This window comes from Cajanus cajan, chromosome 2 (assembly GCF_000230855.2).
Source record: "Cajanus cajan strain Asha chromosome 2, NIPB_CcT2T_4, whole genome shotgun sequence".
Classification (NCBI taxonomy): domain Eukaryota; kingdom Viridiplantae; phylum Streptophyta; class Magnoliopsida; order Fabales; family Fabaceae; genus Cajanus; species Cajanus cajan.
This window is the reverse complement of record NC_138518.1, coordinates 14,888,514-14,915,925: the sequence shown is the minus strand read 5'-3', so window position 1 is coordinate 14,915,925 and position 27,412 is coordinate 14,888,514. Positions and strand designations below refer to the sequence as shown.

Sequence of the window (27,412 nt, the reverse complement as noted above, 5' to 3'; positions counted from 1 at the left end):
TCTACCCTCAGAATGAAACCCCAATTGAACCTTCTCAAAACCCTAATTCCTCCCACAAGATCTCAAGGTTGAGTGCCTCCTCAAGGACGCCATCGTCCGCTCCTCCACTGCCTTCCTCACTTCCAACTCTGTCACCGACTAGAAGAAGCTCCTCGGCCTCACTATCCCTGTCCTCCGCTTCCTTCGCCACTACCCCACCCTCTTCCACGAGTTCCCCCACCCCCGCTGGCCCTCCCTCCCCTGCTTCTACCTCACCGACACCGTGCAACTCCTCCACTCGCAGAAACTTGCTCTCCACCAAACGCACCAAAACGACGTCGTCAACAACCTCTCCAAGCTCCTCATGATGACCCACTCACGCGCCCTTCCCCTCCACTCTCTCCACGTGCTCAAGTGGGACCTTGGCCTACCCGGCACCATCCACCAAACCCTAGTTCCACAATACCCTAACACCTTCCAATTCTTGAACTCCCCCAACAGCGTCGTTTCGCTTAAACTAACGCGCTGGCCAGAGGAACTCACGTTTCCCGCTTTGCAGTGGAGCAACGAGGGTGGGACCCACTACCAGGAATTCAAGCGGGGGCAATCAGCGTTGGCTTTTCCGATGAAGTTTCTGAGGGGCTACGGTGCTCAAAAAAAGGTTAGGGCGTGGCTAGAGGAGTTCCAGAAGCTTCCCTATCTCTCTCTTTATTTCGACTCCTCCAAGATTCACCCCAATAGTGACTTAATGGAGAAGCGTGTTGTTGGGGTTCTACACGAGCTTTTGAGTCTCACTCTGCACAAGAAAACCAAGAGGAACTACTTAAGGGGGTTGAGGGATGAGTTGAATCTTCCATGATATTTTGGACTAATGATTTTCAATTTTGGATACCTATATATTTTGTGCTGTTCTTTAGAACTTAGAATTTGATAACTTCAAATTTGTTGCTTTGACTAGTCGAATTTGTTACTGAGGCCAAATTATGCAATGCTATATATTTTATCATTGCTTAGACTATCCAAATTATTGGAATCAACATTTTTTATCTAATTTCATTTATTTCAATTTCTTCCAGAAAACTTTACAATTATTTTATTCCATTATGATGGCAATGTGGATGGATGGTGGAATCTTGACTGGAGTAGCAAGGCCATACACATTGTTGCTCGAAATCAAACAAATTAAGTGGTAAGTATGAGACCGATGACTAAGATGTTTATTTTCCCCGTTTCAAATATGTTCATCGTAGAGAGATTGCTTTAATTCTTTTGAGGAAACTATAATAATAAATAAAGGGTGCATATTGTATCTTAATTAAGTAAATGATTTTGTGAAAATCAAGATGCCTTTGACTAGGATGAGCTGGTTAGGCTATGTAAAAGCCTTGGAAATTCAGTAAAATGTTTGGCTTGTCTCAATGTATTAAAATCAAAGGCTTGATTTATTTTTCCTTTTTCTGTTGGGAACCACCGCTGAAATTAAAATTTTATTTAATATCATTTTAATGGCTAGTCAAAGCTATGGGATTGGGAATCTTCTAGTTATAGATGATGAATGGGCAATGCATCACCGGACCTGGGCTCTCCTTAATATCGTATTTGTATTCAGTATGTTGTAACTCTGCACATATCACACTGCTGGTTCTCTTATAAAGTTTCCCAAGACGTGTTGTTTTGTTCTTGTGAATGCATACTCACTTATAAATATATGTAGTTGATGGTTTATTTTTCTGAACTTACATTTATGTATGAAAAATTTGTTTGAAATATTTATATATATGTTCATTACAAGTAATAAAAAAAAATCTAAAAATGAGCATATTTATTTTATAAAAAAAATACAATCTATATCGGTTCTCTAGAGAACAGATGTAAATTTATGCGTAAATCTAAATGGGTTTTTGTGCGAATCGATGTAAATTTTTGTATAAATCTACATCGGTTCTGAAATCAATGTAAAATGGTATAAATTTTCTAAGTTGCTCTATTCTACATCGATTTTAGAACTGATGTAGATGACCTTGTAGAACCGATGTAGAATATGCATCCTGTAGTAGTGCACATAAATGCATATGATGCATGTCACACATTCACAAACTCATGGACTCATCATTTCACTTGTCATAGTTACTCATATATCATGTCTCATTGTTACATATCATCATATTTCATATCTCATATTCACTTTTCACATTGTCTCATCATATTTACATAATCTCCACAAAGTACTCTAATTCATATCAAAACATATCCAAACTCAAAATTAAACATATATTCATGCTCTGTATTCATCAAGGAGAATAACAGAAAATTCAGAAGGCAAAACAGAAAACATTCAAATTTTGTCTGTTTCTCATAGGGTTTCCCGTAGGAACCCATAGAGCACTCTAATTCATATCAAAATATATCCAAACTCAAAATTAAACATATATTCATACTTAATAATCATCAAGAAACACAACAGAACAATCAGAAAGCGAAACAGAAAACTTTCATAAAGTGACTGTTTCTATCAGGCAAGGGATTAAGGGTCAATCTTGCTACCCAACAATTATTTCCACACCCTCGAATGAGGTTTCTCACTCTCCCTTACCTTGATAAGTAGAAGATGAAGCTAGAGCACAATCTGGTTGGTCTCCTTCTCTTGGTTCTCCTTGGTCTTCAGAGAGCGTAGAAAGGAAAATGAAGTTAAAAGCATGAAATGCTTTTGGTAGCCTCAGGTAACTTCCTAACTCCTAATAACTCGTAACAAGCTTTATTAGATCTTCAACTATGGAGATTTTAAGTGCTCTGTGACAACTTTTCACACTACATAAATATCTCATAGATCTCAAGAAATACAAACAAAGAGAGAGAGAAATATCGAGCTATAAGGAGTTCTTGATGAATTTTCCAGCCCCCGAGAGCAATATCTGACGCACCTATTTATAGATGTCAGAACTGACCAGAACGGTCCATTCTAGATACGAAATGGCCCTTTCTAAGCAATTCTTTTATGGGTAAAATGTGAATCTAGAACGTCTCGTTCCCAAAGTGGAATGGCCCGTTCAAGATTTGAATTTTACTCATAATAGCCTAAGTTGGAATGGCCCGTTCCAATCTAGGATTTATAGGCCTTTTTAGTAGTTTGAAACGACACGTTATGGGCTACTAAATCACCCTTATTGGGCTTTGAGCCTTTTGATGTCATATCATGTTGTTTTCCCAGGCTTTAGGAGCTCCTTTCTTCGATAATAGAAGTCCATTTCTTTGTTTGTATACCCCGAAAAAAATTAGGTGTCTACAATATTTATAAAATACATTTAAGTATCAAAATAGCTTCTAAAATACCTTCATATAATTTATGAAAATAGGGTTCTTACAACTCTCCCCCTATTTTTGAAATTTTGTTCCCGAAATTTACCTGCTGAGAGTAGCATCGGGTACTCTCGCATCTGGCTCTCAAATTCCCAGGTCGCACTCTCCTCAATCCCCTATCAAAATCTATACTTGTAATAAAACCCATGTAACCTCACTATCTCACTGATGTACAACTCTATCAATCTTTCTAAAGAATATCTAATATTAACAAGAGTAAGGTGGACAAACTTGGTGAGTATATCCACTATAAACCAAAAGGAATCAAATTTCTTAAGTGTCCAAGGAAAACCTACAACAAGGTCTATCGATACACCATCTCACTTCCAAATTGGGACGTCTAAATGCTGCAAAATTCCTAAAGGTTTCTGGCATTCTAACTTAGGCTTCTGACATACTAAACACGAGTACACAAATTCCTCTACTTCTCTCTTCACCTTAAGCCACCAAAACATCTTCCTAAGGTCCTAATACATCTTAGTTGATCCCAAATGAATACTAAGAGTACTCCTATGTCCTTCCTCTAAGATAATCTTCCTTAATTTAGGATTACTAGGCACATAGATTCTATCCTTGAACCCCAAAACACCATCAACTCCCACTCGAAAAGGACTATATATACTCGTATTAATCTTCTTCGCTTGGTTCACTAAGAAAGGATCTAACTCCTGGACTTCTCTAATCTCATCCGTTAATTCACTAGTCACTTTCAACATACTCAATTCAATGCTCCTAAGGGTAAGCTCACACACCAAGCTTAAGTCTCTAAACTCTTCAATAAAATCCAACCTTTAAATCATCAAAGATGATAGGTGAATGGTCATCCTAATCAAGGCATATGCCACAATATTATTTTTACTTTTATGACCCTCTCCAAGGATTAAGCGCTTAAGTGTAAGTTCACTACGTACTCATACTCAGTCTCCAAGTCTTGTCACCAAAATGAATCAACTAATTATATTTCTCCATTTTTCTTCAACAATCCATTCGTTACTCGAGTCATACCTAGTTTCACATTAATAGGAGTAATCTCACAAGTCAAACTTAAATCCTTAGACCGAGCCAAAAGGTCCATCTCTCTAATCTCAAGGGAAGTTAAATGTAGAGGTTTCCTACTCAAAGCATCGACCACCACATTGGCTTTACCCAGATAACAACTAAGATTAAAATCCTAGTCCTTAAGAAATTTGAACTATCTCTTTTGTCTCATATTTAACTCCTTCGGGTCAAACGAATATTTAAGGCTTTTATGATCACTAAATACCTCGAGCTTAGAATCATATAGGTAGTGTCTTCAAATCCTAGTATAAATATTACAACCGCTAACTTAAGGTCATGGGTAAGGTAATTTCTCTCATGAATTTTCAATTTCCTAGAAACGAAAGCTACTACCTTTCCTTCTTGCATCAACACTCCACCCAAACCCATCTTAGAAGCACTACTATATACCACAAAAGGCTTACTAAAATCCGGTAATGATGGAGTCCCTCCTTCCATGGTTGATGATAGTGTGATGAAGGGAGACACCTTGCCCATGATCTAGGCTCACCAAAGGGTAGACAAAAGGGAGGTTTATGGTGACAAGGGAAGCTAGGCGTGAAATGGTTGTAGGTGGCGGAAGTGTATGGTGAATGGTGTATGAATGCTCAAGGTTGGCTCACTCCAAGTGTAGATGGAGGCCAATCTAGGGTTTCACTCTCCAAGGGTGGAGAATGAAGGTGGCTAGCCGAAACTAACCTAGTGACTAAGGAAGAGGATTTGAGGCACAAAAGGCTCACTCAAATTCATATAATCCAAAGTATTTACAAGTGGTGGGGTGTTGGGTATTTATAGGAGGGGAGGCATCTAGGGTTGCATTTGGAGTGTGCATGGCCGAAATTCACAAGGCAAATGCACTCCAAATGACATGCCAAATGAACCCTAGATGCTACTTGGTGACCAAGTTTGGAATCTATGGGTCTAGATTGGCTACATCAAGGTGTATGATATGATCATGCAACCTTTGCCCTCCACTTGGGCCTAAGCCTTTCTATCACCAAAAATAGATCCAAAACTCACCAAAAATGTGTCACCCTTCTAGTGTAATACCCTAGCCCAAATTAAAAACCTAATCATCTAAAGCACCCCATAATACAAGGGTAAAATAGGAAATACAAAGAAAATAAATCCTATGACTAAAATACCCCAAAATACAAGGGTAGAATAGGAAATAAAATAAATGCTAAAAAAACATAGGAGCTAAGGTCCAAAAATGGCCTCACTATCCCATTCCTCTTGCCTCCTTTAGTATATCACCTCTTGGTCTTCTCGGCCTTAGTGTTATTCCATCAGGTAATATTAACACTAGTCAATCTTGTCAAAGGTAATGTTATCTCATAAATTTACTCAATAAATCTCCAATAATAAAGAACTAACCCAAGAAAACTCATAACCTCACTAATTGACTTAGGTATCTCGCATTTAAGCACAACTTTTCCCTTAGATAGATCTATGTTATACCTCTACTAGAATTTATAGGACCTAGAAAACTCACATCATACAATCAAAAATCATACTTAGATAACTTAGCATGAAATTGTCTTGGATATATCTTCACCCACAACTTTAATATGATGATATCACACCCTAATGTCAATCTTACTAAACACACAAACATCCACTAATTGATTCATAAGGTCATATATCCTCATATCAACATACACATATATCAAATCATATTAGAATACCTACTTTAAACATTCATATATATACCATCCATAAGAATGTATAAATCAATCACCATTTACTCCATATAGCATGTACATGAACCAACTTTACCACATAGAATCATACAACCTTAAACAACCTTTCAATCCACATGACAACGCCTCAGAACATCATAACCAAATCATTTTTCCTCCTTGCATTGCCTAACAACTCAAAAACATCATGACAACATACATCTCCCTTCAACAACTGTTAAAGAAAATAACATACAGAGAGTTGTACTCATCCAAATAAGCTCAAACATATCTCAAAATAAATCTAAGAGAATAATATACAACTCTTATGAAGACATGAAATTCTAAAAAGATCATCTACTTAGCTAAAAATTTCAAAAAATGTAACAAATATAATCAGCGCTAACAGCTAGACCTTTGTTTGCTAAATTAGCCATAACTGGAGTTATAGACCTTCTTTTTACCTGATTTTGGTGTTATTGGAAAGATAACATCCAAGGCTACAACTTTTATGAAGACCATAAAAACCTATTCTGTCAATAAAGTACTCATACTGGCACAACAAAACGGCAGCGAAAACATCCCCTATATCAGACAACAAAAGAGTGTACCAAAATCTAAGGCCACGAAAATACCTTTAAACATTTCCAAACCCCTATCTAAGCTTCTCCCTACAATCCTAAACCAAAACAACTCACATATTCAACACAAAAGACTTAGAAACTGAAATAAAATTGATGGCATCCATGCTTGCATTGATGAAGAGATGATGATCAATGGCAAAGGATACCTTGACTCCTTGGATCAAGGTTCTTCAAGGGCATCTTTGATGGAAGGTGGGACGAAAATGGAGTATGGGGTGAAGGTGTTTGATGAAAGGTTTGAGAGGGGTACTCTAGGTTTGGCTCACTCCATGGGTGATGAAGGTCACTTCTAGGGTTTACTCTTAAGGGAGGAGATAGGTATGGTGGTGGCCGAATTTAGCCAATGGAGACTAAGGATGATAAAAAGGCACAAAGGCTCTCTCTATATTCAATATCCAAAGTGATTACATGAAGCAATACCTAGGGTATATATAGATTATGGTGTGAGGTGGTGGGCACACATTTAGGGTGACGGCTAGGTCATAAAGTGTGCACATTTCCATGCTAAATGTAATGGAAATGCAACACAAATTCATGCCACATGCAACTCTAATGTGACACCTACTTGGTGGCCAAAGATGGAATCTTTGGCTTGGTTATGCTACAACTAGGTGCATGATAAGACCATGCAACCGAGGTGCGCTCCTCTTGGGCCTAAGCCTTTCCAAGTCCAAAATAGATCCAATGCTCACCAAAAATACGTCTAGGCCTATGTCTCACGCTAATAAGATATCCTAGTCCAAAATAAAATCCTATAATCTAAGACACCCCATAATACTAGGGTAAAATGGGAAATACAAGTAAAAATAAATTCTATGACTAAGGCACCCCAAAATACAAGGGTAAAATGGGAAATACAAGTAAAATAAATCCTATGTCTAAGATACCCAAAATACGTGGGTAAAAATGGAAAGTTAAAGACAAGGGAAAAATAGGCATAAAAAATAAATTCCATACTAACAAGGTTTAGGAGAATGATTAGTATACTTTAGCCATGAGAAGCATGTCTCTAGGGTGTTAGTTCCCCTATCTTCTTCCAATCTCCTAGCCATGGACCTAGTGATGGGTCCCATATGAAGCTCCAAGGATGGTCCTCCATCAAAAATCCTCATGCAACCTAACTCATAAAAAGGTTAGCATTCAAGCATCAAAACTCAAAGAAATCACCAACATCTCGGTCTTTCATCAAGAACACTCAAAACTCCAATTCTCAACATATAACCTCTTTCGATTCAATCTCTATAACTATAGGTTTCAAAAATTCCATTGACAATAAACTTTTAATACACTCAACAAATTAATATGTTTCAACCACATCCAGTACTCCAATAGTTCTAGTTGATTAACACGGTGCTTCGTCCACTACTACTTACACATATGCTCACAACGCGAGCGATACCACCCAACCACTACTTCTTACGTAAGCAAGAAGTATCAAAATAAATAAGCAATCATGAGGATGAAGAAAATAAATATAATAGGATCAGTTAAGCTATATCATGTCAATCAACCCTATTCTAAGAAGAGAAACACCTAATTAAACACAACAACAACAACACAAAGAGAACATCATCATCATCATTATCATCACAAAGCAAAGAATCATCAAAGTACACAACAAGCAAAACATTGTCAGAGTACACAATAGAATCATGATAAGCACATAACACACATGTCCGGTTTGAATCAACCTGGCTCTAATACCACTAAATGTGACACCCTCTACCCCGACATAATACAAAATAATTGTAAGATAAAATTTGAATGAATAAAACTTTCTCAATTAGCAAATAGGTAAAGGATTCACATTCAAATACATAATCGTAGTTCACTTGCGGAAATTACAAAAGAAATAAAGTTAAAGGTTTTCCAAGCAAGAAAGAAACTAAAGTCCTAAACTAGTCCTAACTATGCCCCGATGTCACATATCCTATCAGAGCACTCCCAATTGAATCCTAAGCCATCACCAACATTCTCATACTGATGATCACCTACAACATAATAAAAATACACATAGAGAAAACAGGGGAGTGAGAAACATCTCACTCAGTTTCAGGTGTAAAAATAACAGTTAGACAGCACACACACAACAAATATACAAGTCACAAGCATCAATCACATATAGAAAACACATATACACAATTGGTATCACATATACACTCATTTTTCATACAATGATTTCATGGACTAGACTCATAAATGCATGCATGTGGCGCCAGCCACGTGTCTCAAATCACATATCACGTGGTATGTTGCCGAAGCAACATACTTGGAGTAGTCTAGGAGTACATTCCGGCTCAACCGTCCACTCTCAACTAGAAGGATGTACTGCTAGGGTCACGTCGGGATAGTGAAGTTGTGCAAGATACGTCTTATGCACACAAATGGGCAGAACTGGGCCTTCCAAACTGCACTATCCCCTAAGACTCCTCCAAGATGTTTCACACTTGGAGGGCCTTCCTTAACGGTGTACTCCGTATCGTACCCCGTCACATAAATGCATATGATGCATGTCACACATTCACAAACTCATGGACTCATCATTTCACTTGTCATAGTTACTCATATATCATGTCTCATTGTCACATATCATCATATTTCATATCTCATATTCACTTTTGACATTGTCTCATCATATTCACATAATCTCCATAGAGCACTCTAATTCATATCAAAACATATCCAAACTCAAAATTAAACATATATTCATGATCAGTAATCATCAAGGAGCACAACAGAAAACTCAGAAGGCAAAATAGAAAAGATTCAAATTTTGCCTGTTTCTCACGGGTTTCCCATAGGAACCCATAGATCACTCTAATTCATATCAAAACATATTCAAACTCAAAATTAAACATATTCATGCTCAGTAATCATCAAGGAACACAACAGAACAATCAGAAAGCGAAATAGAAAACTTTCATAAAGTGTCTGTTCTTGTCAAACAATGGATTGGGGGCTAATCTTGCTACCCAACAATTATTCCCACACCCCCGAGTGAGGTTTCTCACTCCCCCCCTTAACTTGATAAGCAAAAGATGAAGCTAGAGCAAAATCTCGTTGGTCTCCTTCTCTTAGTTATCCTTGGGTCTTTAAAGAGCGTAGAAAGGAAAATGAAGTCAGAAGCGTGAAATACTTTTGGTAGCCTCAAGTAACTTTCTAACTCCTGATAACTCGTAGCAAGCTTTATTAGATCTTCAACTATGAAGATTTTAGGTGCTTTGTGACAACCTTTTACACTACACAAATATCTCACAGATATCAAGAAATAGAAACAGAGAGAGAGAAAATTCAAGCTATAAGGAGTTCTTGATGAATTTTCTGGCCCCTGAGAGCAGTATCTGACGCACCTATTTATAGACGTCAGAACTGACCAGAACGGTCCGTTCCGGATTCGAAACAACCCGTTCTAGGCAATTCCGTTATGGGTAAAATGTGAATCTGGAACGGCCCATTCTAGATTCGAATTTTACTCATAACAGCTTGTGTTGGAACGGCCCGTTCCAATCTAGGGTTTATAGGTCTTTTTAATAGTTTGGAACGACTCGTTCTAGGCTACTAAATCATCCTTATTGGACTTTGAACCTTCTGATGTCATATCATGTTTTCCCAGGCTTTGGGAGCTCCTTTCTTTAATAATAGAAGTCCATTTCTTTGTTTGTATGCCCCGGACGAAATTAGGTGTCTACAATATTTATAAAATACATTTAAGTGTCAAAATAGTTTCTAAAATACCTTCATATAATTTATGAAAATTGAGGTGTTACAAAGATCGTAAAGCACACAAAATGAGTATTCTATTCTCAACACGATCTACTCCATATTCAAAGTCAATATTCAAATCTTAAACAACTTGTTTAAGGGATACAAACCAACACTCTTGATCAATGATAAGCAGCTTCATGCCTTGCACCCACCTATACCCTGATCCTTTAATGTAGAACCAAGCCAAATCTCTCTGCCAAACAACTACATAAGTATATATTTTGTTGAATAAAAATGATAATAATAAATCATAATAAAAATAGCTTAAATAACTTTTTAACCTTTGTAAAGTATTTTCTATTTTTCTCTGCAATTTTTTATTTACTATTATCATTGTTTATGTTAGATTGACGTAAATCTAATGAAAAAAAGTAAAAACAAAAAATATAAGGACCAAAATAGAAAAAGTAAATATTATAAGTATCAAAATAAAAAAAATGATTAAAATGAAAACAACTAAAATTTAGAAGGACTAAAATAAAAATAAATAAAATTAAGATGATTAAAATGAAATAGTTAAAATTGAAATAATTAAAATTAAAATAATCTTATTTTAAAAGTGTTAAAATTTTATTTAAATTAAATTTATAAAATTTAAACTTTAATTTGTGTTTATAGAGAATAAAAATATTAATTTTTATTAATCATCTAAAAAAATAGATCTTAAACATAAAATTTTATAAAAGTCGTTCAATAATGTTATAATCACTTTTAAGTTATAAAGAAAGTATAATAAATGGAAAAAGAATAAAAAAAATATAATTGAGATATCAAAATAAAATGAGTAATAACACACAAATATAAAATAATAATAAAAAGTTTTTTTTCTGCATATTATCTATAAAAAAAACGTGAATGTGAAGTAGAAAGAATGTTAATGTGATTATAATATTAAAAACTAAAAATATGTTTACCGTGCACAGTTACCAAGTCTAGTTAGAAAAAAAAAATAAAATAAAATAAAATAAAAACCTTGCTTCAGCCACACACTTGATTAGAACAAGAAGAAACGGTAACCAAACATGTTCATATTTTATTCTATATTGGCATTAATTCTGCAAACACATTAATGCTCTATGTGAATATAAGAGGAGGGAACAAGTAGGATTCAAAGAAGAAAGATATAAGAAAAGAGAAGAATAAATAAATAAATATAACAATAGATTTTTTTGAAGTTGTTTAAATTGAGAGAAAAGAAAAAGAAGAAAAAAAGTTAAATTTTAAAATAAAAACATATATATGTTATGTAAGACAATAAATTATTTTATTATTGTAAAAATAATTTTTGTAATTAAAGAGTAAGATGAGTCCTCTCAAATTTAAGTTATAAGAATATCGTTACATTAAATATTTAAAAAAAAAAAAAAAAAAGTTCTGACCAACCATAGTAATCATATTGGGCTTGAGCTTTATAATTTTCCCATTATCTCTAATTCGAATTATATTAATTAAAAATTAACAAAAATAAAGTATTTAAATCAAATGCCTAATTAAAAAAATATATATTAATTTCATTTTGTATAAAAGCTCAAAACTTATGTTACAAAATGGAAAGAAAAAAAAAACACAAAAACAAATACTTCAGATATTATTTTTTTTAAAAAAATAAGACTCAATTGTTAGTATCGCATGCAATACTGAATGGAATTTGATTACAAGTTTTGTTTAGATAAGCTTTTCATTTAGTATTCATAAGAAGAAAGAAAAATAAGGAAAAATAAATTAAGCATTTTCCAAAAATCAAAATCAACTTACACACAACTTTTTGAGAAATTTTATATAAATTGAAATACATTATTTAATTTGACTTATAAAAAAGTTTTAATTCATTTTACTATTTTTTTTTCTCCTTAGAAATAAATAAGTCAATCCAAAGGAGACCATAATTATAATAAAAAGGTTAATGAAATAGTAGGAATGAGCAATTTAGTATTGACTCGCAGTTGTGTATATACTCATTGAAATTACTTTCACCTTTACAGATTTAAAACCTAGTATGCACTAAAAAAAATACAAAAAAGGTAGATAATATCGACAAAACTAGTAAATATTTAATACTAATAACATAATTAAGAAGAAAAAAAAATAAGCAAATAGTCCAACTTAATTGTGCATCCTTATCAAATAGATAGTGGCAAGGTTTATCTGTAGCACCAATAAAATCTAATATAGACATGGAAAAACAATAATCAAATCAAAGTGGGGCAACGAACACTTTCAGACTAAAGATTACAAAATCATTACAGTTGAGGTTAATGCAGATAAAACTCTCAATCAATTCACTTTCTATAAAACATTGCCAAAATGCATCAAACATGCCACCCCCACCTCTAACTGTAACAAGTACAACCCATATCTAACTCTAAAAAGTGAAACCAATGTCAAATGAGTTTCTTTTCTATTTCTTCTAATTTGACAGGTTTATTTAACAGCCACTGCTTTATATTGCAGCCAAGAGTTACGAGAACAAACTGAGAGAAGCACAGATTCATAATTATTGCTTCAAAAAGGAAAGGGTACTTCTCAGGAGGATGCATGGTCAAGTAAACTATGTGAAGAACAAAATAGCAACATAAAACAAGGTGCATGGTTGCTGATCCCAAATAACTAACAAAATAATTACTCTCTTTAATTTTGTGTTGACCAGGTGCATTGAGAATCAGGACAAAGAGAGCATGCAGAGCCAAATATGGAACGACCAAGTTGTCACGACATATTAGTGGAAACATGGAGAGCATGGCGAATTGCGTGAACCACCTGAACATAAATGGCTCTTCAATAGCCAGCAGGGTTGCCGGAAGAAGTGGCAGCAAAATAGATTTCTCATGCACTGTGAAGGCAAAAGGGGGAACAGATAATTTCACATAAGATTTTTCTCAACAAAATTCCCACAACTCTGAAACTGAAAGAAAGGAAATACTACCAACCTTGAAAAGAAAACAAGTAAAACGAGAAAGAACTATTCAGCAGCGCGTATAGGAAACCCCTACTGCTAGGAGACTTTATTTGTTGAACCATTGAAGGAAGACAGGTTATAACTGTTGCAGTGAAGCTGATAAGCTTCAGCGACTCTGTTGTAAACAATCTCTTCCACTTGATGAGAACTGAAGAGGCGCACCAAAAGTTGGCCACGTAATCCTCAAATAATCCCCTTTCAAATGGAGCAAGACGAGAGAGGACCTGTTACAAGTGCCACATGCAAATAACAGGGGTCCTTATAAGGATCAGAAAATAGTTGAGAAGGCATTTCTATTGTTTAATTTAATGTACCAATTAACGGCTAGGTTTAAACTAATATTACTGGCATATCTACATTAATATCTCTCAAAATTTAGACCTATTGCTTCCATCTCAAGCAACCGACTTCAAATACCTCATTTAAGGCTTCAGATTCCTAAATTTACTGGCAAACTTTCACTAAGCCAAATTCATCTATGAATATCAAACTTGACTAGATTAATTTTTAATATTGATACTCTCTAAACTGCAGCCTGTAATTAGTGGAGCTTTTACAAAATATTAAAGAAACACAAAAGTTTTAAGGTAACACAAGCAAATTCGTAAGCATGCCTAGAATTCAAGAATGATAGAGATTCTTCCACTAAAGTCAATAATTTGTTGAAAAGAAATTATAATTTTTAATCATGTAGTAAGTGATTGCAAATTTCCCTACTATTGCAAATAAAGAATACAATGAGGGAAACGGACATTATTTAAATTACCACTTCATCCACATACATTGATATAAAATTATAAGAGAAATACAGTGCAGGAGGATCAGGAATTCTCCTAACATCAGTACAGCACTGAAAAAGAAATAATAATAAATTAAAAACTCAACAGGAGATATTAAATATATATATATATATATATATATACACACACATATAAAGGGATCCAGGTACTCCAAGAGGAAATTTTGACAAACTTATTCTACTTAATAACTCATTCAACATCAAATTTCAACGATTTAGTCGTTAAATTAAAATTTTTTAATGCATCGATCAAGTCTACAAATTTTTAAAAAATTTAAAAACTATTTAATATTTTGTTTCATTAATTCCAATTAACGAATAATCATAAAAATATTTTATACGTTGATTTGAATTTATATGACGGACTATCATATGATTTTCAAATTTTTTGAAAATTTGTAAACTTAATCTATAAATTAAAAACTTTTAATTCAATGGTTGGATTGTTGAAATTTAATATAAAAGATCAGCTATTAAGTGAAGTAAGTTTACTAAGACTTACTCTTGGAGTAAGTGGATCCCTTATATATATATATATATATGAGGAGGGTTCAAACGACACCGGTGTAACTTTTACTAAGTGTTACACCACTCAATAACTTTATATTAATTTTGAATTTTGAAAATCCAACCGTTAGATTAAAAGTTCATATCTCTTAGATCATATATATTAAATTTTGTTAAATTTGAACAACAACTTGAAGGTAATCAAAGTGTTCATATTTTAGTGTATTTTGAAATGAATATATTACGTCAATTTTGTTTTATAAGAATAAAGTATCAAATCATCTTGGATTAATATAAAATTTTGTATATATGATCTAAGAGATATGAACTTTCAATCTAACGGTTAGATTTTCAAAATTCACATTTAATATCAAGTTATTGAGCGGTGTAACACTTAGTAAAAGTTACACCGGTGTCGTTTGAACCCTCCTCATATATATATATATATAGACACCACTTAAGAAAGCAGAGGCATAGACCCACAAGGAAGTAAGAAAAGGTATCATACGATTCCTATCCCCAAAAAATTTTACATGCAAAGACACGGTTGAAACAATTTTCTCCAACCACATAAACCTCAAGCCCATATAAGAACACATGCAACTAGTTTTCCCAAAACCATGATAATCAAAAGAGAAGAAAATCTCAGTGGGAGGACAAATCCAATGCTCATCAAACAACTTTATTGTCAACTGTCTAGCAAACTCAACACAAAAGAGGATGATAAGTAGTTTCTGAACTCCAATATACTTAACAGTTTACACAACATTGGAGATATAGCCAGATATGAGCTATGCATTTGAGGATCAACTGTTGAGTGTTGAGATTTTAATCTATAAATTTCATAAATCTGATTCTATGTTTGAAAGACTCACCTAATGACATATACATACTTCATTCATGCTTCAAAATGCATAGAAACATCCCTTCTTATAGAGATATACAAGGCTCATGTTACTTGTTCAATAACTTATGTCCAACTTTTTGACTACTTTTGTACACATACAACTTGGAGTCTTGGAGTGCATTTTTAACTGAACCAGGATGATTATTAATTAGTATATTAATGACTACTCAGCAGACAGAATCAAGAGAAAATACTATCACTAAATAATAAATATCTAAAGATTTCGAATACAAATCAGAAAACTATATAATTATTGAGGATAATCCATTGATATCACAACCATAAGGTACACATGCCACAACCATGTGGCATAATCAGGAATATACACATTTAAAGTGAAGATAATATGGTCCTACGAGATAGATTGGAAATTGGAGAACATGATCAGACAATCTACTAGATTGTGTCATATTTGCCACTTGCGGCACAAATATTCAATTATCTATCATCATTAAAAATCTTCTGTCACTACAATTACAAAATCAAGTTACGGTAGCCTTCAAGATAAAACCCAATCACGGGGAATTTAGCATAGTGATAGACACCAACTGGTATGAGAATAAGGACTGAATTTTATTCAATTTAACTGGTACATGATACAAATTACATAGGAAATTTAGTAAACTGATTTGAGTACAAAGGTTCCCTCGCAAGATGTTCGAGAGCTTGGTCTCTCCCTTCCCGAAACCACTCAAAAACTGTCTAACCTTTGTCCTACTTCTTCTGCTATTTTTATTCTGCTAATAACTGCCTAGAGGCAGTTACGCTTGCCCCCACTAATAGCACCTAGTGCCTAATTAAACAACAATAACTGCTAAAATAATTAATAACTGCTAAAATAATTCAGTCCTATTATAAAACCTAAGTTTTGGCTCTCCTCTTATAATATTTACTTATAAGAGGCCTAACAATACTCCCCCCCCCCCCCAAAAGAGTCACCTTGTCCTCAAGGTGAAAAGAAGGAAATTGCTTCATGATGGTTTCCACTGGTTCCGAAGTGGCTTCAAATTCTGGCAGGTCAGTCCACTGAATAAGCACTTCGACAGTCCCGTGAGCAGTGTTACGCACTGCTTTCACAGCAGCTGGGGTTACCTGCAATTCCAACTCTTCTGACAACATAGGTGATAAAGGTTGAGGATTTTCTGAGGGAGAGAAGGCCTTCTTGAGTAAAGAAATATGGAACACAAGGTGGATTTTACTCTCTGGTGGAAGGGCTAACTGAAAAGCAACTTCTCCAATTTGTTTTGTGATCTGATAAGGACCATAAAAACATAGACTCAGCTTCTCATTTCTCTTTCGAGCCAATGACCGTAGCCTATACGGCTTGAGCTTGAGATATACCCAATCACCAATAGCCAAGGATAGTGGGCGTCGAGATTGGTCAACATACTTCTTCATTTGATTCTAGGTTGTGACCAAATTTTCCTTGAGATCATGTAACATTTGATCTCGGTCATAAGTCATCATGTTCACCTCTTCCACAGTTGATGGAATAGTGGTTCCTTTCAGAAGATGGGGTGGATTCGCAGCCATACAATGCTTTGAAAGGAGTCAATTTTACAGAGCTGTTGTAGTTGGTGTTAAACCAGAACTCAGCCCAACTCAACCACTTAGGCCACTACTTAGGCTTATTTCCGGTGAGGCACCTCAGATAAGTCTCTAAGCACCGGTTGACCACCTCAGTTTGGCCATCTGTTTGGGGATGGTATGCAGTGCTAAACTTGAGTCGAGTGTCGGCCAATTTGAACAATTCTGACCAGAAGTGACTTAGGAATATTTTGTCACGATCCGATACAATAAAAACTTTGGCAACCTCTTTTGCAGTAAAAGGATGACTAAGTGCAAGGAAATGAGCGTATTTATTCAATCTATCAAGCACTACTAAGATGACATTTTTTCCTTGAGCCTTGGGAAGCCCTTCAATGAAGTCCATTGATATATCAGCCCCACACTTGATTTGGTATTGGCAGTGGTTGAAGAAGTCCTGCCAGAGATAGAGCTTGATATTTATTCCTTTGGCACGTCTCACACGTAGCTACCTGATGCTAGATGTCTTTCCTCATGCCTTCCCAATACACAACTTCAGAGATTCTTTTATAGGTTCTAAAGAAACCCGAATGTCCCCCTATAGCAGAGTTGTGAAATTCTTGTAACAATAAGGGTATTCAAGAAGAGCCTTTTGAAAGGACTAACCAACCCTTATAAAACAACTTCTAATTCTGAAATTTATAGCCCAGATGGGAATTAGAATCTTTTATCAAATCATGAATTATCCCTTGAAGCTTAGGATCTTGATGAATTTCAGATTCCCAATCTTCTATTTGCTCAAAGTGAACTGAGGACAAAGCAGAAAATGTCATTTTTCTAGAAAGAGCATCAGCCACTGCGTTCTCCTTTCTTGGTCTATAACGTATCTCAAAATCCAAACCCATAAGTTTTGAGGTCCACCTGAAGTATTCCTTGCTCATTAGTCGTTGTTCAGTCATAAATTTAAGGCTCTTCTGATCAGTCAGAATTATAAAGTGCCTTCCCAACAAGTAGTGCCTCCATTTTTGTACAGCCATCACAATTGCCATTAATTCTCTCTCATATACGGACTTAGATTGGGCCCTATCAGATAGAGTCTGGCTGAGGAAAGCCACAGGCCTAACCTCCTGCACTAGAACCGCCCCTAGCCCTTTGTTTGATGCATCAATTTCGATAATAAATGTTTTGGAGAAATAGGGGATGGTCAATATAGGCAATTTGGCCACAAGGTGTTTTAATTTGTTCAAGGAAGCTTGTGCTTCAGCATTCCATTGAAATTTATCCTTCTTCAATAGTTGAGTCAAAGGTCTAGCTATCTTACCATAGTCTCTAACAAACCTTCTATAGCAACATGTCAATCCCAAAAATCCCCTCAAAGCTTTAATATCCTTAAGTATTGGCCAATCTAACATAGCATCAATTTTTCGTGGATCTGCTGCCACCCCCCTTTGCTGAAATGATATGACCCAAGTATTCCAATTGAGTTTGGCTAAAAGTACATTTTTTCTTATTAGCAAACAATTGGTTCTCCCTCAATAATGCCAAAACTGCCCGTACATGCCTCTGATGTTCATCCTCACCCTTACTGTAAACTAGAATATCATCAAAGAAAACAAGCACAAATTTCCTCAAATACGGCTTTAGCACCTCATTCATAAGAGATTGAAAGGTGGAAGGTGGAAGGTGCATTGGTGAGCACGAAAGGCATGACAACAAACTCATAATGCCCTTCATGAGTCCGAAAAGCTGTTTTATGAACGTCCTCTTCTCTCATCCTAATCTTATGGTAACTGGATCGTAAATCCAACTTGGAAAAAATCACGGCTCCTCCTAGTTCATCAAGCAATTCATCGATAATAGGGATAGGGAACTTATCTGGTATAGTAATCTTGTTAAGAGCCCGGTAATCTACACAAAAACGCCATTGACCATCTTTTTTTTTCACCAAGATTATAGGACTCGAATAAAGACTAACACTAGGTCTAATTATACCAGATTTAAGCATATCATCTATCAACCTTTCAACCTTTCAATTTTATTCTTTTGATAGTGTGGGTACCTGTACGGTCGGAGGTTGGGGATATTAGACCCTTCCTTCAATCGAATTCCATGGTCATGCCTTCTGGGAGGTGGTAATCCTTATGGCTCTTGAAAGATTGAATCGTAATCTTCCGAAATCAATTCTGTCCAAGCGGGACAAGTTGTTGGTTCTCTACTTTTAGCTTGCATCTGACAGTATGTTACTAGGAATCCACGACCTTGATCACGTAGAGCCTTTACAATAGATTTTAACGAAGCTAAAGCTCTCGTTAAATTGGAGTCTCCCTTCAGTGTGTGATATTCGTCCGCAATCGGAATTCTAAGAGTTAATTCACGAAAATTTGCTCTTATTTCTCCTAGACTAGCAAGCCATTCCATTCCCAACACCACATCCACTCCTCCAAGATCAAAGACACATAAATCTTGTTGAACATTTAGACTTTGTATCTCCAACTTCAATTTAGGACACAACCCTTCACAATCCAGCTTTCTTCTGTCACCCACCTCCATTGTATAAATGGAGGTTGCATACATATCCAGTTTCACAGTTGATAGACACCAACTAGTATGAGAATAAGGACTGAATTTTATTCAATTTAACTGGTACAGAATACACATTACATAGGAAATTTAGTAAACTGATTTGAGTACAAAGGTTCCCTCACAAGATGTTCGAGAGCTTAGTCTTTCCCTTCCCGAAACTACTCCAAAACTGCCTAACCTTTGTCCTGCTTCTTCTGCTATTTTTATTCTGCTAATAACTGCCTAGAGGCAGTTACGCTTGCCCCCACTAATAGCACCCAGTGCCTAATTAAAACAACAATAACTGCTAAAACAATTCAGTCCTATTATAAAACCTAAGTCTTAGCTCTCCTCTTATAATATTCTTATAAGAGGCCTAACACATAGCACAAGCCTGATTTCACACAGGTGGAATCAATAACATAAGCAAAGGGAAAACTATGAAAAAGTTCAATTTGTCCACGATCTAACGAAGATCAAGAAAAGTACAATTTCTAAAATCATTGTTCAAGGGAAGCACAACAGTAAAAGTAATATTAACAGCTTCCATGTAAGAATAATATAAAACAAATGAAAAGTTAAGAATAAGAATACACTTTGTAGTGGGCAATTACAACATTGTTACCTCTAAAATGGAATGCGTTGAATACAGATAAGGCCACCATACAACTGCAAAGGTTCCTAAAACCACCAACCCCAGTTTCAACACCTCAAGGATTGGATGTTTACGCCTCAGGCATTTGCCCAGGAGATAGCTGAAAAAAGCAGGTGCAAAATATGCACTCATCTGGAAAAGCATTCATTAAATAGTTACCATTCCCTGAAGGAAAGTAATGCCAAAAAACAGTGTATGTAATTATGTATCCAAATATAGTTCATTATGCCTTAGCTCATCAATTGGCACGACTACCTAATCCATTACCTCCATTTGTTATTTCCAAGGCAACTATTTGTTTCTGTCAACTAAAGATCATATTCAACTACACAACCCAAAAATTATTGTCATTTATTCAATATAACCCACACAAGACAACAGCAAAGTCACTAAGTCATTAAATTGGCCTTGTAAAATATTTAGAAATTTTATTTGATTCAAACTGGCATATAGGCTAATAAGTATATCAGGTATTCCGCATACAATTTGGGACATGAAAATTAATTAATAAATTATAAGAATCGACCAAGAAAAGGAAAAATAATCTGTAGGATCCAACCAATTGACATCCTGACTTAAAGTGAACACCACAAATAATACAAGTAATGAATGAAGCACCAAGCAGACAAAATGATAACAATGTCTTTAAGAGGAAAAGGCATACTATAACAATACAAGCGCATGCAAAAAATTTGAATAATAGCTGGATAGGCTTGAATAATCATATAAAACTACATAGACTGTGTAAAATAAAAAATAAAAAAAAAAAGCTAGAAGTAATAAAACAAATGAAAAATAGACCTATGCAATGATGAAAGAGACTAACCTGTTTATGATTTAGAGCTAGACAATAAAGAACAGAAGCCACAAAATCTTTCCCAGAGAGGATAGCAGCAATAGCTCCTACAGTAAAGCCCAAGCTGATGCAGTTGAACTGAAATACAACAAAATGCAACATTCAAAAGTAAGTCACTACCAAACCTGTGACTGAAAAATGCGTAAAGAGCCAAAGGCATTGAACACCATAAGAATTTTCTTATGAAACCTGAAAATGACCATGATCAATTAAGATCAAACAGGGGTGTAGCAAAAGCATTGCAATGTGCCATGCTAATTCACTTTTACGGCTCCTTGAAGATTGATTGTAATGAACAATAATAAAATACAGGACAGCTGGAAAGAATATCAGGGCATCAGATGATAACACTGTCCACCTCATGAGCAATTTTCTGCAAACGTAAGCCACAGTTTAAAATATTAATAATAATAGCAAAGTCAAAATACTCACTATTCAGCAACTATATTGAAGGTAAACCAATTGTATCCATTAATAGGATTCTAAATGGATAAACTGTCATTCTGCTCCTTAAAAATGCACCCCATTTTTAAATCACACATTGATTAAATTACAGAATGACAGACCTTAAATTATTCAAACTCATTCTACATTATTCCTTCTGCAATCTCTACTAGAGACTAACATAAATGAGTTTGAATAAAGACAAAACTTAGATGTGATTTCTTATCTACTTTTAGTGTTATTCTTCGATCAGAATTAGAATTTTACATTGATAATTTATACTAACCTTTAATGCGAACTTTCATTTTACCAAAGTAAAACTCTAATTCTGATTGAAAAATAGAAACTAAGAAACTGCATCTAAATTTTGTCCTTTAAGTAATTCAAACACTGAACTGCAAACATGATTTAAATTGAGACTAAATTGGAAGTGAGGTACATTTCCAAAATCCAACGACCAAAATACCATTTTACAGCATCAGTTAACTTAAGAATGGAAAATGGGTAAAATGCCCACCCAAGATAGGACTCATGACCTCTGGAAGTGAAAAGAGCAACGGAGTCAGGGTGGAAGAATCTAAGAAAAAGCCCATGAATGAAACTTTGATACGCAGTCAAAGGTGGGTAGTCAAGTCCCCAGTAGCTCAAGTCATTTCTGGTGCTGTTCCTATACCATTCCCTAACTGGAAGGTTAATGGTGATCTCCATCCAATGCCTCTGAGCCTCATAGTCCCCAAACTTTGGAGGGTTGCCAGCACCAGAGTAAGGGTGCAGTGACACAGCTGCACGGACCAACAATGCAAACAACCCAACAGTGATGAATACAGCTGTTGTTCCTTTCTGAACCAACCACCACCAACAATCATCGTCACTTGGAGTGTCTTTCACCTTCTTTCCCTTCCCCATTTTAGAAAATCAGCTCAGTTCCATTCACTGGGTCGATTCCTTAAACTAAATGAAAATTCAAAAGAAAAAAAATCAATCAGCCATTATATATTGAATTTAATTAGAATACATTCACACGGTAAAAGAATTTTATACTGTCATTCAATCAGATCTCCGTATATAAGAAGTTTATTGACTTTTATAATAATTGTCTTAAAAATCATGCCTAGGATGATTTATAATTAGTGGAAAATGCAAAAATATTCACACTCATGGTGCATGAAAATTAAAGTCTTATATATTATGCAAACTATTCTTCTACAGTCCAATCAGTAACTAATAGACACACGTAGACATATACAAGTATACAAATTTAAAAGATGAAGTTAGTAATTAGAACATGAATTACAGAAACCAAAAATCCACTACCAACATCATATGCTCATACATTAGCATTGTAAATTATTAAAAGCATTTGAATTGATACAAGCACCATCGAATCTAAAATTTTAATAATAAACATTCATGATTCATAAATCAATAGCATCTGTAAGCGAATTATTTTAAAATCAGGAAAAAAAATGAGTTTAATTTGAGAATTGAGAAAAAAAGAGAGAGAATTGCCTGCGGCGGTGGGTATGGCCGGAGATTGGGACAGTAAGAGCAGCGTCTCTGTGGTAAACTCGCAGTTCAGAAAGCCAAGGTGCAAAACGACGTCGAAAGACTAGGTAATGGTTAAATTAATGTGTAGCTACTCAATTTTATTTCAAATTTTTTGAATGAGATTCTTGATTATTTATTTTTTTTAATTGAATTTGTAAAAAAAAAAATTAAAATTATCGTAAATTATTATTTTATGGCAATTTTAAACTATCAAAAGCTAATTTCAAAAGTCTATTTTTTTTAGTCTGGAAAACTAATTAAAAGAAATTAGCTTGGGAACATATTTGAAACATTTTAATTTAGGACTACTTAATAATTCAACCTACGATAATTGAATAAATGTACGCTTATTTATTGTAATAATAATTAAGTAAATAATAAAAATGATTAATTAATGTATTGCATGTTGGAATATGAATTAATGAAAATATTGTTAAAAACATATCTTAAATTATTTTTTTTCTTGAAAAATGAACGAGTTTTAATTTTAATCTTGTAAAAAAATTTCTTTGTTTTTTATTTTTTTAATTTTAAATAGCATTTTTGTTATGATATAATACTTTTGATCTCCAGTAAATTTTGATTTTGGTCATGTAAAATATTTTTCTTTACATCCTTTTAAAATTTAAAATTATTATTTTTATTTCTAAGAATGATTTTGAGTTATATAAATAATATTAGAGTAAATTACACCTACACTCTATATATATTTTTAAGATTGAGCCTAATATTATTTCATAATTTAGACTTTCAGTAAGACTCTTAAAAGTTGAACAAATATAACATCAATTTCTCTTATTCTAAAGATGTGTATCATGTGACTTAATATTAATAGTTTTATAAATAATATTATTAGTTACTAAAACCTTTTAATTATTAGTTATTAACATTACTAAAATGTTATCCTTTTTAGGGTAAATAAAAAATATTATAATAATATTTTAGAGTAAATAATATTATAAAATATTTTATTAATGTTAATTAATACGGTAATATTTTTTATGATAACTAATATCGTAATATTTCTTAATTAGAAATAATTTAAGTGATTTAAGAATTCATGAATTGAAAAGTTTCAAAAAAAATTTATAATTTAAGCCATTTAAAAATTTTAATATTTGTTAATATCGTTTTTTATTTAATGATTGTAATTATATAGACTATCATTTTTGTCAAGTGATTTATTAACGTTTTTATTTTTTGTTTTATTTAGTGTGACACCTTTTTAGTCTAAATAATTAAATAAAAGAATTTAAATAATTAAAAAAAATAAATTTAAAACTTTGCATAAATTTTTTTAAGCATTAATATTCACTAAAAAAAAGGTTCACAATCTATAGTAAAAAATATATTAAATTAAAATAAGGCACAAACCATCCTTTTTTTAAAAATCCCAATAATTAAATAAAAAGAGCTATAGTCTAAATGAAATTTATTAAAATACTAAAATTAATATTTGCGTCAATGTCACGTTAATTAGAGTAAGACTCCTCTTTATATCTTTCATTCACCAAATAGATCTTCTTGTACTTGTACTAGTCCTACAAATGGCTTTCAATCCAATCACAAACATATAATATAGGGAGTGAGAATATCATCCGCACACAACATATATAAGGTACAAAAGGTAGACACATACATATCTATAACATGAATTACGTCTCACACACATATAAGCATCATTCCATACAACTACTATAATCATCTCCACACATTTGTTCATCGTTCACATCTAGCAAGTCATACAATATATTTCAATCATAAATCAAAACTCATGCAATGCATTCTCCTAACTCTATATGTCTATGGTATCAATCTTCTCATCATCATCGAGAATACATAATAGTCAAAGAGTAATGGAACGAGACCACTCCATCGAATAGTATAAGGGCAACTCATCAATAGTGATCACTCTGAGCCACTTCAATTAGAGGATGTTTATCAAAGTATTGTTGAAGTGTTACAACTCGCCATAGTAGCCTTCCATTCTCATTAGATGTTTCCCCACCATAACACCCCCCAGGGCGCAAATAGATTACCAATGATATTCATCCCACTTGCATAGACTCGCACTACCATACAAAACAAAGTATGAATGCATGAACTTAATAAACTCAATACAACAACACAATATGCATACTTAACTCCTCGAACGTTATTCTGTAACACTAAACTTATACACATACCTCATCAATATTCTCACAACATACAATAATTCAATTTCTCATTTGTCAGTCTGCAACACTAGACTTATCCATCATATCTCATAACATTACTTATAATAATTCAACTCATCATATATCAATATAACTTATAATACAACAACATCGTCACACAATATAACATTATACATTATTATTATTATTCATTCATCATATATTGTAGCATTCATCATTATAAAATCATCATCACCAAACCTTAAACATCATAACATTATAGAGATTTATCTATGCTACCAAGTTCATCTTAATTTTATTACAAAGTTATAATAATTATCTATAACTTTTATGTTGACCTCAAGAGTTAATTCTATCATATACTATTTTTAAAAATTACAAAAATCCAGTATTTAAGTCTAACTTGGACAGCTTGACCTTTGCTCACTAATTAGATCATAAATTGAGTTCTAGATCTCTTTTTTATGTGATTCTAATTCCATTGGAAAGCTAACATCCAATTCTACAACTCTTATGAATACTAAGAAACCTAATTTGGTCATCTAATGTTCCTTGCAATGCTTATAATTTTCAAACGTTACATTTCACGCATAGAAAGTGAGAATCATCTTCCGACTCATATAACTCAGTTGTTTCTTAACATTTTTATGTGATTCTTAATCTAAACTATATCCCCAAATGTCTAGTTTCTAACCCATCAAACAGAACTCTATTTGGTTAATCACATAGTGAGAAATCACCTAAATACTAATGTTCATATCGACATTTTTAGAATTAAACATACTACACCAAAACTCTCAAACCAACATAAATCCTAGCCTCCAATATATCTATTCATATCCTTTATTTCAATTCATCATTCAATTGGAAAATTAGATTATCCATACTCAAATAATAATAATAATAATTACCATCTAATCATGCAACTCATCCAATCCATCAAACTTCTTAAGTCATACATAATATACCCTAATCTACAAATACAACAATTTATACCAACAACTTAATCCAATGTCAATTAGTAGTCTAATTCATATAATATAAGAGAAAAAGAATCAATTCATTCATAAGCAGTCACATAAATCAAATTCAACGACCTACGGGGCTTAAGGATTGTTCATCTACCTTTATCTCTCTCATATATGCCCAATGAATTCAACAATATCACTCTCCCCCTAATTGGAGTGACAATCCTGCGGTACAATGCGTTTCCTGCAGCTTTGGTTGCTAATTAGTGCCTCCTACGATGTTATCCTTTAAATTTGCTCCCACAAGTGCTTTAGGCATCGGAAGACTATGCAATAAACTAATATTTTCCCTTTTCTTCTTTTTAATTAGTCCTCAGGTTGGAACCAAAGTTAGCCCAAAATCTTCTAATTTATCTCTCCTCTTTTGTTTCTTTTAACAAAATATTTCTCTTATAATATTCTAATTATTTTAATTTATTTATTATTTATTCTAAAAAAAATGGGATGTTACAACTCTATCTCCCTAAAAGAAAATTTTTCCTTGAATTTTGTTTGTATCAAGACATTTTAATAATGCTCTTTCATAGTGTTCCTAAGCTCTCAAGTAGAACGTGCTATAATAGTAGGTTTGGCCCCCTTTTTTGTCCTTAACTCTCAAGGTAATGTCTTCAAGGTATGATTTTATCTTAGCTAACCATTACAGACACATGGATATGGATTGTATCATGAGTACAATTTTTTTGAGTTATGGAACATAGAAGACTCTATAAAGGATTGAAAGAAAGAAGATAAAGTTATAAATTAGAAACTTGTTAATTCATATTAAGATATGGTGGGAATGAAAGAAATGAAGAGTAATCTTTCATGATCTTCATGTCAAACCAACTTCAATTCAAGTATTTACTTTCAGGGATACATGATCTTCCTCATCCTCTCTTAGTTAATCATAATGTTACAAGTGGTTTGTTAATTCATTTCAAGTCCTATATAATAAGGTTCCCACTAGGTTCTAACCAACCATAAAGGTATATCACACCTTAT

At 33.7% G+C, this 27,412-nt stretch overlaps 2 protein-coding genes across 2 annotated transcripts; one reads left to right on the top strand and one right to left on the bottom strand.

The window, feature by feature from the left end:
* Positions 1–13,805, top strand: LOC109807089 (uncharacterized). Its single transcript, XM_083067966.1, has 3 exons — positions 1–640; positions 1,056–1,168; positions 12,917–13,805. The coding sequence occupies exons 1-3, from the start codon at positions 344–346 to the stop codon at positions 12,957–12,959; spliced, it is 453 nt and encodes a 150-aa protein (XP_082924092.1). The 5' UTR covers positions 1–343; the 3' UTR covers positions 12,960–13,805.
* LOC109807934 (ALG6, ALG8 glycosyltransferase family) lies at positions 12,667–23,330 on the bottom strand. Its single transcript, XM_020370667.3, has 7 exons — positions 23,188–23,330; positions 22,196–22,629; positions 21,424–21,607; positions 21,205–21,312; positions 20,349–20,510; positions 13,393–13,645; positions 12,667–13,295 (listed from the first exon to the last, which is right to left on the bottom strand). Exons 2-7 carry the CDS (start codon positions 22,582–22,584, stop codon positions 12,847–12,849), a joined length of 1,545 nt encoding a protein of 514 aa, XP_020226256.2. The 5' UTR covers positions 22,585–22,629; positions 23,188–23,330; the 3' UTR covers positions 12,667–12,846.
* Positions 23,331–27,412: the final 4,082 nt, after the last annotated feature.

What these genes read in the sequence shown, in the direction of transcription:
- LOC109807089 (XM_083067966.1), top strand. Translation starts at nt 344, where the DNA reads ATGATGACCCACTCACGCGCCCTTCCCCTCCACTCTCTCCACGTGCTC. An exon ending in GCTACGGTGCTCAAAAAAAG is followed by an intron (nt 641 to 1,055) that starts GTTAGGGCGTGG and finishes AATTTCTTCCAG; the next exon opens with AAAACTTTACAATTATTTTA. An exon ending in GAAATCAAACAAATTAAGTG is followed by an intron (nt 1,169 to 12,916) that starts GTAAGTATGAGA and finishes TTTATATTGCAG; the next exon opens with CCAAGAGTTACGAGAACAAA.
- LOC109807934 (XM_020370667.3), bottom strand. Translation starts at nt 22,584, where the DNA reads ATGGGGAAGGGAAAGAAGGTGAAAGACACTCCAAGTGACGATGATTGT. An exon ending in TTGATCATGGTCATTTTCAG is followed by an intron (nt 21,313 to 21,423) that starts GTTTCATAAGAA and finishes GTTGTATTTCAG; the next exon opens with TTCAACTGCATCAGCTTGGG. An exon ending in TTACTTGTTTTCTTTTCAAG is followed by an intron (nt 13,296 to 13,392) that starts GTTGGTAGTATT and finishes TTGCCTTCACAG; the next exon opens with TGCATGAGAAATCTATTTTG.